Source organism: Chelonia mydas, chromosome 22, assembly GCF_015237465.2.
Source record: "Chelonia mydas isolate rCheMyd1 chromosome 22, rCheMyd1.pri.v2, whole genome shotgun sequence".
NCBI lineage: Eukaryota > Metazoa > Chordata > Testudines > Cheloniidae > Chelonia > Chelonia mydas.
In genome coordinates this window covers 15173077-15185802 of record NC_051262.2, presented here as the reverse complement: position 1 = coordinate 15185802, position 12726 = coordinate 15173077, and the positions used below count along the sequence as shown (strand labels likewise).

General features: G+C 52.5%; 1 protein-coding gene across 4 annotated transcripts in view; it reads right to left on the bottom strand.

The window, feature by feature from the left end:
- TTC12 (tetratricopeptide repeat domain 12) overlaps nt 1-10834 on the bottom strand; it is a 35517-nt gene extending 24683 nt beyond the window's left edge. Inside the window, exons 1-6 of one of the 4 annotated variants that reach the window (XM_037882459.2) lie at nt 10530-10834; nt 6334-6429; nt 4281-4432; nt 3244-3274; nt 2629-2706; nt 1625-1746 (exon numbers count right to left, since the gene is read on the bottom strand). In XM_037882459.2, coding sequence (XP_037738387.1) covers nt 1625-1746; nt 2629-2706; nt 3244-3274; nt 4281-4432; nt 6334-6397 — 447 coding nt within the window. In that variant the 5' untranslated portion in view covers nt 6398-6429; nt 10530-10834. Of the gene's footprint in view, nt 1-1624; nt 1747-2628; nt 2707-3243; nt 3275-4280; nt 4433-6333; nt 6430-10529 lie in introns of those variants that run through there. The other 3 variants (XM_043534100.1, XM_043534102.1, XM_043534101.1) reach the window with 3 other exon arrangements.
- Between the last annotated feature and the right edge of the window lie 1892 nt (nt 10835-12726).

The window sequence follows — 12726 nt, the reverse complement described above, 5'->3', positions numbered from 1 at the left end:
GAAGCCAGAGGCACAGGCCAGGAATTAAAACAATAGCTGTCCAATGATTTTCTGAAGTGCAACTTTTCCTTTGAGATTATAAAAAGGCAATGAGATAACCTGCTGAACAGAAATAAATTTACATCCATATTAGTACCATAATCTTCTGGAAAGGACCCAACCACAGATACCCACTGCAGGCAAAATGCCCACTCCATAGGTTGCATGCCATTGAGTGAAAGTTTCACAGAACCTACTGCTTCTCACATTATTAGTAGTTTTCTCAACACAAAATCGGCTTATACTAGTCAGTCCTTTAGCTAGAGAGGGAGAGATCTGTGCAACAATGCTGAAAATTTAGGGTGCAGGCCCTGTTGCTGATGCATGATAGGGAGGGGTCTTACAGTTACACACAATGGAATGGGTTGCAAAGCTTTTGGAAGTGGTTTCAGCCGTCAAACATAACATTGACTGGAAGTACTGAAGTAAGAGCAGGATTTACACTTGGGGAAGAAGGATGCCCCTGGGTTTAAAGCTAGGAGGCATGAGACTTGAGTTCTGTTCCCAATACAGACTTCCTGCGTGACTGACCTATCTAAGGTGTGTGAAATTCTATGGCCTGTGTTATGAAGCAGGTTAGACTAGATGATAAGGTCTTAGGGGAAGACACTAGCTCATGACAGAGGCTCCTAAGGGCTATGATAATACAAATAAATAATGATCATCCTAAGGTCCACCTTCTGGCCTTAAAATCTATTAGTCTATTATTAAAGATATAATATTTGGAAAATGGAGCAGATAGGAGCTCTGCCAGCCCCCCTTGGCATACAAGGTAGGTAAAGAGCTCATCACCTGTGGTAACATTCAGCTCTCTACAGCCTATTTAGAAAATACCAGGACGACAGATTCTTCCCTTCATATGGGCATGTCAGAGAATTAGCCTCCATTAGAGATTATGATAAAAAGAGAGGCAAGGATGGTTAGTGGCAACAAAAGGGAATATAGAGACACTCCTTGCACAAAGTTACAAAAGATGCATGACTGATTATTTTTGCTTCCTGTTTTCCTTTAGTACCAGCTATTGGGCACTTAACAGCAGGTCTCTGATACCATGGCAATTGGCACGGTATACGAGGATGGATATTACATTATAGGCTGATGTTCATGGCTCAATACTTTCTGTTAGACACTTGCATAGAGAGAGCATAAAATGTTTCACATGACTGAGGAATTAGTTCAGAGCCATAAAAGGCAGCATGATTTGCATCACAGCCTCTCCAGTGAAGCTGAATTCTTGATCAGTGCAAGAAACTAAAGAGAAAGTTTCAATACAGAGCTTAGTCTAAAGTACTTTGCTGGTAACTTTTAATCATATTAATATTCACTGTTGCTAACACGGCAGTAAAGTAGATCCCATCAACTCCTGTTAGCAAAAATGAGACCTAAAGCACCACTGTGGAGAATGGCCCGGGACAAACTACCTTATGTGCTGCTCTTCCTCCCTTTTCCAGTTCATCTGCAACACATCTGAACTCCTGAAATTGGCTTAGACAACAGAGCAATGATTCTCATGTGCCACCTGCAGGTAGCTTAGGCTGTTTTGTACCTAAACAATACATCTATAGCAGATTTTTCACACACTGACCTGTGCTCTGTTCGTGTACAGCACCTGCATATCCTTCTGTTTCTCCAGCCCTTCGGTGTATCGCTGGATAGCTGTGGCATAGTCTCCTTTACTGAATGCATCATTTCCCTTGTCTTTCAGGGCTGCAGCAACAAGAGTCATGTATTGCAAATGTCATTATTTCCAGTTGTAAACACAGTGGACAGAAACCATGTTCTCCTGCTGCAGCTTGCCCTGAGATTCCCACTGTATTGCCTCTATCGGAACTGTGGTCATCGGGCATAGCATGCAACAGACTTTTTTCTGTGCATTTTCATTTACGTGCCCCTTTCATGTCCTAAAAGACAAACTCAGGCCATTTGTATTTTCTCTTTATAGCCTATTACTTACATCTTCCCACACACCACATATCTCTCACTCCAAACCTTAAGTCTCTTTATCATAAAGGGGAGAGCCATTAAGAGGAATGCGTTCCAAAAGACCTCAGTACCTACTATGTATAGCCCATGTTCTCTTCTAATCAATGCTATACATAAGATCATAGGTACTATGGAACACCAAATGCCTGCTTCCTTGTCCCCAGTCTCATCAATGTGCATACACAACGCACAGTCAACCTGTGGAACTCCTTGCCAGAGGATATTGTGAAGGCTAAGACTATACCAGGGTTAAAAAAAGAACTAGATAAGTTCATGGGGGATAGGTCCAGCAATGGCTATTAGCCAGGATGGGCAGGGGTGGTATCCCTAGCCTCTGTTTGCGAGAAGCTGGGAATGGGCGACAGGGGATGGATCACTTGATGATTACCTGTTCTGTTCATTCCCTCGGGGGTACCTGGTATTGGCCACTGTGGGATGACAGGATACTGGGCTAGATGGACCTTTGGTCTAACCCAGCATGGCTGTTCTTATGTTCTTACGTTCTTATAAAAATGTGGCTAACAGGCTAGTTTACCAGCTTAATTCAGCTCTGTTCTTTTTAATAGTGCTTAGTGGACATCAAAAATGTAAAACTTCAGCAATTACCATTTGCCAAACGTTCATTTTTCTTCCTTCTTTTGGCTCGTTCTTTTGCATCTTTCTTTAATGCTGACATGAAGCTGTCTGAGAGCCAGCAGAGTTAGGGTAGCATTTCAGTCAATGAAAGAAAAGATTTACTCATTACAATCAAATTGCAGATGAGAGAAAAGTCATTTCTGAGACACGTTTTCTCCATAGAGAAAATCTTAAGGACGTATTTCATTAATTTGATATAACGCGGAACGTGTGTGATAAACTATTACACACAATGGCCATAATGCTGCCCTAGATTTGCATACCTGCCTCTTTAAGTAGCTCTTCTCTAAGAGATGCCTCTTTTTGATTCAGAATAATGAGGTTCTTAGATGAGAGGCAGAGAATATGCTGAAAATATTCTTTACTACGCACAATCCAGCCAGGCACACAGGACTTGTAAGCAATTATAACTTTCTGATACAGCTCTCAGAGTCAACTGAAAGATTCACATTGACTTCAGATGGAGTTGGATCAGGCCCTGCATGAGGCAGCTGAATCAGGGAAAGCAATCTGCAATCCTTACTCTAGCTTTACTGATACAAATTGAACAGGGGATAATTACTGGAGAGGTGAACCCTGTCCTACCTCGTCTCACTGTCTCCATATTCCGCGTGGTCTGAAAAAGTTGGATGAGTGACACACAAACACAGATACAAAAAGGTTAGGTTTGAACTGGAATGAAAATAAATTTAAATATAGTTATTTCTAAACTAGCTGCAATTTTCATGAGAAAATATGGATTGCAAAAAATAGAGCACATTCATTTTTCAAAGCAGCTTAAAACGCAAAAGTATAACAACATGAGTCTAGTAACAAGAGAAGCATTTTTTAAACTTGTCAAAACTAACTCCATCAGACGCATTTAAAGTCATGGAACAAAAGAAAACAGTTCAATCCTCAGGTGTCCTCTTGCAAAATCAATTTGGCTAAGAATTTCTGTTAGACTCTTCACATGGGAAAATTCACCACTGCAATCTGATTATTCTAACTGCAATAGCAATCTGCTGGGGTACACTTCATAATAAAAGCATTTCTTTTAATAAGAATAGGCGCAGCCGCACAACACGGAGGGCCAGCTTTCAAAGATATGTAGATGCCTAAAGATGCAGATACATGCTTCGTGGAATTCTCTAAAGTGCCTAAGCAGGATAGGCGCCCAAATGCTATTGATTTCAACAGGTGTTAGGTGCCTAACCTGCTTAGGTACTTCTGAAAATCCCACTAGTCGACTATCTGAATCTTTAGGCACCTGAAAATCTAGCTCCTAATGTCTGAATTAAAGCCTCTCAAGACTTTGACTGGCTTTGGATCAGAAAGCAGCAAACAGTTACATGTTACAGCATCTAAGCACCTGCTTCTTCTTTGCTATTAGCACCCAGTGATCTCCTGTCGATCTCCTGAAGAAGAGGTATAGGCTGTAAAACATGATGTGGGGTATTCTCTCATATGCTTTCCAGTGAGGAAAATTAAACATAGGTTTAAGCTACATTCGACCTTTATTTGTAACAATACTTATGAGGTTTGTCTTGGGTTTGCATAAGTGGCAAGATAGCTGCACTTATATCATTTGAAAGACTCTAACTGCCTACATCTGATACTCGAAAAGAGATCATAAGTCTTACCACATCTTGTGAGTAAACAACTGTTCTGTTCAACTTGGTCTTGCATTCTCCATCATCTCTGACCTCCTGGAGATGAAGTCTTTTCTCTGTATCAGAGATGGCTTTTTCCTGGACAGCTGGGTCTGTGGAGTTCAACCCTTGAACCAAGTTGGCTAAAACAAAAACAAACAAACATGAAATAAAATGAACTCAGAGAGACCAGGAGTCAAGTTTTCCCTTTGGTTACACATGCCTTTGAAGCCAGAAGGAGCTGAATGTATGATTGAGAGTATGCCCATGCTCTGAGGTGGGGCGTGATTCCCAGCTTGAGGAGACAGTGCACTAGTTCTCATCAAGCCAGCACACTAAACACAGCCACACAAGCTGTGGTACTCAGGGCAGCTAGCCAGTTTATAACCATCTGAGATCCTACACACATACTCAGGGTGGCTGGCTCATTTCACAGCTTGTGCTTCCACGGCTACATTCTATTTGTAGTGTGATTACTCAGTGACAGCCAGTGAGAGTATGTCTCCTCAACTTGGGAATCACACCCCGAGCTCAAAGTGTAGATGTGCACTAAAAGACGTGACGTAACATACAGATGACAAGGACAACATTTATAAACTAAAAAAAAAAATCATCTGTCTTTGGCCTTTTGGCTATGGTTCAGGGTAGCTTCGTTTAATATCTGATACTCCCTCCATAGGTTATAGCTCCAAATGTTAGCAGGGGGATGGACTCAATCTAACAAGTTTTTTCCCCATCTCTAAGTTCTACCAATGATTTACATGACTCTAAAAATAAAATAATAACCGGAGGCATTTAGAGCCATTGCCAGTATCTGGCAAGATTCACATCTCCAAGCACTCAGAGATTTCAAAAACTAAACACAGTGATCAAAACTGTATGATCTTTTCTTCTTTTGTTTTTTCTTCCTTTTGCTCTCTAATTCTCTTTATTTGTCCACCTCAAATGATTTCGGCTTTCTATTTGGGTATTTATCACTGAACAAAGATTAAGGCTATAATGTGACACAATAACCAGCATTTCAGTGAGGGTAGATGCCCAAAGATCAAATTTCACTGACAAAAATAGAGCAGTTTCAAAAATACAGAGTTCTTTTCTGTTTAAAATACAAAATCCCCTATTTGGGTACATTTTGATTTATTTTTTATCATTTGTTATACGTTCAGTGCCAAAGACACTTGTTTTCTTTTGCCTCTGGCTGGGAGTCTAACTTCAGAAACAGCAACAGGAGAGAACACAAAAGAAGCCTCCAAACCATAGTGCGTACTGCTGTCATTTGGACATCAATGAAGTTTTCCAATCTTAGTAAGAAAGACAAATATGCAGGTCTCTCAGGCAATTCCCTTTTAGACCTAAATTTCTGCTGCAGTTTCAAGTGGCTATGTTATTCTTCTAATTTACTTCCTGTCCTAAACTGCTGCATAGGATTCCTATGCTCTGCTAAAAAAACTGTGGCAATCCTTCCAGAGATGGCTACAAGTCAGTGGTGGGTCCCTTAGCTACTTCACAGAGGTGTTATAAGACTTCAGAAGTTAATGTCTGCAAAATACTTTGAGATCCTCAGATGAAAGGGGCTACAGAAATGCCATCTATTACCATCACTTATCAAAAACTCCAATTTTTTAATTTCACTTCTTTGTTTGCTAGCCCAGCTACTAAGACCCCCATTCCTGGAAGTGACTGCCTGCATTCATGAAGTGCCCCACTGCCTTCTGGACTGGGGCCTCACTCTATGAGAGTATTTTTTATAAACATTGTTATACATAAGGAAAGAACATAGCCAACATTTTCTAAAGCAAGGTCTGATTTTGACTGTTCCGTTACCTGGTGCCCAACTAAAGACCATTTGGGTCTGGTTTTCAGAGGTGCTAAGCACTCACAGCTCTTATCACGATCAGCTGGAGTTAGGAGCTCAGTATCTCCGCAAATGTCTTAAGGTGGGCACTAAAACCAGAAGCCAATGCTGTCCTTAATGCAGTGACTTCACCTGAGCAACACTCCGACCAAGTGTAAATCTGCCCCACCATGTTTACAGTACACTTACTAATTTCATCCACATCTCTCAGGAATTTCTGCAAATCTCTCTCCTCCAGCTCATCAGCCATCATGGTACAGAATGACTAAGGGGGTGGACTGGAACCTAGAGGAAGGAATAACAGAAGGAGAAAAAAAAAAAGAAACTTACAAAGCCTAAAAATAACCTCCTGGTTATTTTAATACAGGTTTGCCGCCACATCTGGGGAGACTGGATGATTCACAACATTCATTGGAATGCATCCGATGAAGTGAGCTGTAGCTCACGAAAGCTTATGCTCAAATAAATTGGTTAGTCTCTAAGGTGCCACTAGTACTCCTTTTCTAGTTGGGAACATTGGTTCACTTTCCCTTTACCATTCTCACTTGGGCTTTGACAGCTTGTTTCCAGCCCAGAACTAGAGTACCATCATACAGTTACTCAGAGTATTACATAATGTCAACCTCAAGCCCCACAGGACAGGGGTCTGTGTCACAAACTCACCACCACTACCAGCACTTAGTTGATCACATTTTCAAAAGTGGTCAGGACCCAGCAGCTCCCACTGAGAACCAAAGAGAGTCCCCCTCCACCCTACCACTGAGAATGGAGAAACCTCATTTAAAATTACACAATCCCTCCCAGTCCCCATTGAGAACACTGCAAGCTGAGCTCCTTTGACACTCTGGCTCCACAGGCCCCTTTCAGACAGCATCATGCCTGAGGGATGATTGGGATATGGAGACTGAGTTCTCCTGTCACACTCCCTACTCCACACCCAACAGGGCCAAAGTGGGCTGGCAGGGGAAGCTGGCCCTGCTGCTGCTGCTACCCCAGCAGACCAGAAGGCTCCATCCGCTAGCACCTTTGTCTGCAAGGAAGTCATGCACAGTGGCCCGTTAGAGCAGGGAGAGATGGGGCACTGTAGGGACAGGGGGCTGCAGGCGTGGGGGAGGTTAATGGCAGGGAGAGGCTGGGGAACTGGGAGGTGAGAGCAGAGAGAGGTGGGGCTGGGAAAAGTTGGGAAGCAGTTGGGGTACTGTGGGGTGGAGCAGCAAGGCTGTTGGAGGCAGTGGTAAGGACTGGGGGGCTGCAGGGTGGGGAGCAGGGAGAAGTGCGGGCTGTGGGGATTTGGGGTGGGTAGAGATGGAACAGAAGGCCACAGGGGGAGGTGGGGGCAATGAGGGCACTGTGGAGATCAGGGCGAGGTTGGGGCTGGAGGGTGGGGAGCTAGGAAGGAGATAGAGGTGGGGGGCCTGCGAGGTGGGGAGAAGTGGGGCAGGGGCTGCAGGAAGTGGGGGAAACGAGGGTGCTGTGATCAGGGAGAGGTTGGGGCTGCAGGGTGGGGAGCTGGGAAGGACGGGGTGGGGGCTGCAGGGAGAGCAAGCAAAGGTCAGGACTGTATGGCAGCATGGAGAGGTGGGGCAGGGATTGCGGGAGGTGGGGGGCTGGGGAGCAGGGAGAGGTGGGAATGGTGTGGTGCTGCCCGGAGGGAGGAACGGTGGGGCCACAGGATGGGGAGCCTGGGGAGTGGGGAGAGATGGGGGATGCATGGGGGGGGGGGATGGTGTGGGCAGGGGGTGGGGAGCAATGCGGGGCTGGAGAGCAGAGAAAGGTGGGGAGCAATAGGGGCTGCAGAGAGGTGAGGACAGTGGGGAGCAATGGGGGCTGCGCAGAAACTGTGGGGAGCAATGGGGGGATGGGGGGCTGCATGGGGGAGAGTGGGGGTGGGTGGGGGGAGAGATGGGGGGCTGAGGAGAGGCGGAGCAATGGGGGCTGCGTGGCGGGGGGCGGTGGGGGTGGGCAGTGAGGAGCGATGGGGGGCTGGGGAGATGGGGGCTGCACGGAGGGGGCGGTGGGGAGCGATGGGGGCTGGCGAGAGGCAGGGCGACGGGGCTGCGCAGAGTGGGAACAGTGAGGGCGGGCGGTGGGGAGCGATGGGGGGCTGGGGAGAGGCGGTGGCAGTGGGGAGATGGGGGGCTGGGGAGAGGCGGGGGCAGTGGGGGACTGGGGGCTGCGCGTAGGGGGGCGGTGGGGAGCGATGGGGGGCTGGGGAGAGGCAGGGGCAGTGGGGGACTGGGGGCTGCGCGGAGGGGGGCGGTGGGGAGCGATGGGGGGCTGGGGAGAGGCGGGGGCAGTGGGGGACTGGGGGCTGCGCGGAGGGGGGCGGTGGGGAGCGATGGGGGGCTGGGGAGAGGCGGGGGCAGTGGGGGACTGGGGGCTGCGCGGAGGGGGGCGGTGGGGAGCGATGGGGGGCTGGGGAGAGGCGGGGGCAGTGGGGGACTGGGGGCTGCGCGGAGGGGGACGGTGGGGAGCGATGGGGGGCTGGGGAGAGGCGGGGGCAGTGGGGGACTGGGGGCTGCGCGGAGGGGGGCGGTGGGGAGCGATGGGGGGCTGGGGAGAGGCGGGGGCAGTGGGGGACTGGGGGCTGCGCGGAGGGGGGCGGTGGGGAGCGATGGGGGACTGGGTAGAGGCAGGGGCAGTGGGGGACTGGGGGCTGCGCGGAGGGGGGCGGTGGGGAGCGATGGGGGGCTGGGGAGAGGCGGGTGCAGTGGGGGACTGGGGGCTGCGCGGAGGGGGGCGGTGGGGAGCGATGGGGGGCTGGGGAGAGGCGGGGGCAGTGGGGAGATGGGGGGCTGGGGAGAGGCGGGGGCAGTGGGGGGACTGGGGGCTGCGCGTAGGGGGGCGGTGGGGAGCGATGGGGGGCTGGGGAGAGGCGGGGGCAGTGGGGGACTGGGGGCTGCGCGGAGGGGGGTGGTGGGGAGCGATGGGGGGCTGGGGAGAGGCAGGGGCAGTGGGGGACTGGGGGCTGCGCGGAGGGGGGCGGTGGGGAGCGATGGGGGGCTGGGGAGAGGCGGGGGCGGTGGGGGGCTGGGGGCTGCGCGGAGGGGGGCGGTGGGGAGCGATGGGGGGCTGGGGAGAGGCAGGGGCAGTGGGGGACTGGGGGCTGCGCGGAGGGGGGTGGTGGGGAGCGATGGGGGGCTGGGGAGAGGCGGTGGCAGTGGGGAGATGGGGGGCTGGGGGCTGCGCGTAGGGGGGCGGTGGGGAGCGATGGGGGGCTGGGGAGAGGCAGGGGCAGTGGGGGACTGGGGGCTGCGCGGAGGGGGGCGGTGGGGAGCGATGGGGGGCTGGGGAGAGGCAGGGGCAGTGGGGGGCTGGGGGCTGCGCGGAGGGGGGCGGTGGGGAGCGATGGGGGGCTGGGGAGAGGCGGGGGCAGTGGGGGACTGGGGGCTGCGCGGAGGGGGGCGGTGGGGAGCGATGGGGGGCTGGGGAGAGGCGGGGGCAGTGGGGGGACTGGGGGCTGCGCGGAGGGGGGCGGTGGGGAGCGATGGGGGACTGGGGAGAGGCGGGGCAGTGGGGAGATGGGGGCTGCGCGTAGGGGGGCGGTGGGGAGCGATGGGGGGCTGGGGAGAGGCGGGGGCGGTGGGGGGCTGGGGGCTGCGCGGAGGGGGGCGGTGGGGAGCGATGGGGGGCTGGGGGCTGCGCGGAGGGGGGCGGTGGGGGGCTGGGGAGAGGCGGGGCGATGGGGGGCTGCGCGGAGGGGGGCGGTGGGGAGCGATGGGGGGCTGGGGAGAGGCGGGGCAGTGGGGGGCTGGGGGCTGCACGGAGGGGGGCGGTGGGGAGCAATGGGGGGCTGGGGAGAGGCGGGGGCGGTGGGGAGCGATGGGGGGCTGCGCGGAGGGGGGTGGTGGGGAGCTATGGGGGGCTGGGGAGAGGCGGGGGCAGTGGGGAGATGGGGAGCGATGGGGGGCTGGGGAGAGGCGGGGGCAGTGGGGAGCGATGGGGCGCTGAGGAGGGGGGCGGTGGGGAGCGATGGGGGGCTGGGGAGAGGCGGGGGCAGTGGGGGGCTGGGGGCTGCGCGGAGGGGGGCGGTGGGGAGCGATGGGGGGCTGGGGGCTGCGCGGAGGGGGGCGGTGGGGGGCTGGGGAGAGGCGGGGCGATGGGGGGCTGCGCGGAGGGGGGCGGTGGGGAGCGATGGGGGGCTGGGGAGAGGCGGGGGCAGTGGGGGACTGGGGGCTGCGCGGAGGGGGGTGGTGGGAAGCGATGGGGGGCTGGGGAGAGGCGGGGGCAGTGGGTGGCTGGGGGCGGTGGGGAGCGATGGGGGGCTGAGGAGGGGGGGCAGTGGGGAGCGATGGGGGGCTGGGGAGAGGCGGGGGCAGTGGGGGGCTGGGGAGAGGCGGGGCGATGGGGGCAGTTGGGGCACGGGGGGCGGGGTCCCTGCTCACCCCTGCGAGCCGCGCCCCCCACGGCAGGCCGGGCGGGAGCCGGCAGTTACGGGTCAGCAGCGTCCTGCTGGTCGCCTCGGTAACGAGCCCGTGATGCTCCGCCCCTTCCTCCCTCGGGGCCGCCGCGGCGCCGTCCGAAGGCGCAGCCAATAGCGGCCGCCGGTGGGCGGGGCCTGGCCCCAGGGAGGAGGCGGTGCTGTGCCGGGGTGGGCGGGGCCCCTCAGAGGGACCAGGCGGCGGGGGCAGCTACGGAGGAGATGCAGAGAGAACCTGGGGGGGGGCAGAGGTCAGGGGGCAGAGGTCATAGCCTGTCCAATGGGGTTGGAGGAGCCAGTAAAGCACCATGAAAGCCCCTCCCTTCACCCCCAGAACAGAGCCCCCCCCAGCCCGGGCAGCGCCACCCTCCCACAGCAAGCCCCCAGCCCCCAGCCCAGGCACTGCCTCCACCCCCCATTGCCAGCCTCCTCCGCCGCCCAGCCAGACCCTGGGCAGAGACAACAGCCGGGCACATGGCCGGTGGGGGGCCGAGTGCCCATGGCCACACCCTGCGGCTCAGCGCCCCCCACGGCCGTGACTGATCCGATGCAGCCAGGTTAATCGCAGGCGGCTGCGCGGCCCGTTGCCAGTCCGTGACCAGGCAGCGTCCTCTCCTGACCTCAAAGCCAATCAATGTACGGGCACTCTGTCTCCAAGGCAGGCGGCGTATTCAGAGACTGTTATATGGCAACAGCTTCAACCAAAGCTGCCCCCTGGGCCCCGCAGCGCCAGCCACGACTCCATCAGTGATCCTGGGCCTTCAGAATTGTATCTTTATTTTAGTTATGAACTCTAATAAAAATCCCTCCTCCCTCACTTCTCGCTCTATGGATTTATTCGCTCTTTGAGGGACGGCCAACAGCTATTTTCTCTTAAAGAGCACATTTCATTTAATGGTGTTTTCAGATGATGTGACAAGGGAGACAAGAAACAAGAAAGAGCTCTCGTGATGAGGTGAACCCACAACTGTCATCAAACGCTCAATAATAATTGTCAACAGGGAGCAGGTCAGAAATCCCCCCTGTGAACCATCAGTTGATACAGAAGAGGAAAACTATCATTCTCTGTCAGAAATAATGGTTCATTTTCATGCTATCTAGTGGCAAGTATTCACTCTGAAGAACCAAGTAGGCATTGCAGAAATACAGAAAAGCCCTTTGTTCTCATTGTATATCGAGCTGGAACCAACTAGAACTCACATTACACTGTCGTCTGTGTTGTAACACTTACTCAGGGAAACTGGAATTTTATTTTTAAGCCTAGATAAACTTGCTCATGTGAAACTAGAAATTGGTCTTTCTTGCTGCGATCATCACGTCTCAACGGAAAAAATACTTGGAAATACTGATTTTTCTAGGGACTTGTCTTTTTGTTGTACAGCACCTAGAACAACAGGGTCACGGTTCATGTGTGGAGTACTTAGGTACTACTGCAGTACAAATAATCATTTTCATTTTGCTTCAGTTTGTGTGTTTGTAATGTGCTTTGATATCCTCAAGCAAAGGATATTTACAGTACAGAAATGCAAAGTATGAGTTCATGTAACACAAGAACACCAGTGTAAGCACAACTGGATACCCAAATTATGAGAGTATTTTGACTTTATAGAACAAAAATTTCTTAAGACTGTTGCAACATTTTGTTGACTTTTTCTTTGCAAATACAACTCTGATAATGATTTTCTTTAGATGACCCTCCTTGTCATGGAGAGGAATCAAACAGCAGCAAATCAAACAGGAACATTTCCTAACAGAGGCTTGGATGGAAAGCTCCTGCCCAGGGAGGTTGAAACGGCTGCCCGTCTTGAAAAGCCCTAAGACAGCATGGCAGTGCCAGGTACCAAGCCCCAGCCCTAAAGCTCAGGGTCCCATGGTTTGAGGTGAGCACATTACTGCTCCGCAAAGCAAAGCACAGTCCGCAAAGCAAAAATCTGATATGCACTAATCCCCAAATTTTGCTGTATTCCCCAAAACTAAGTTGCTGGCCTTTTGCAGGAGCAACATGTGTTTACTGTAGCTGTCATTTGCCTCGGCAGTTGAAAGGTCTCCAGTGGAAGGAGCCCTGTAATGTGTCACTTACAGTACCCATCTCAGGAAAGACACAGCTGCTGGATGTTGCAAAGTAGAATGCAGCAAAATCCCCAGAACTTTCATAATGGTGC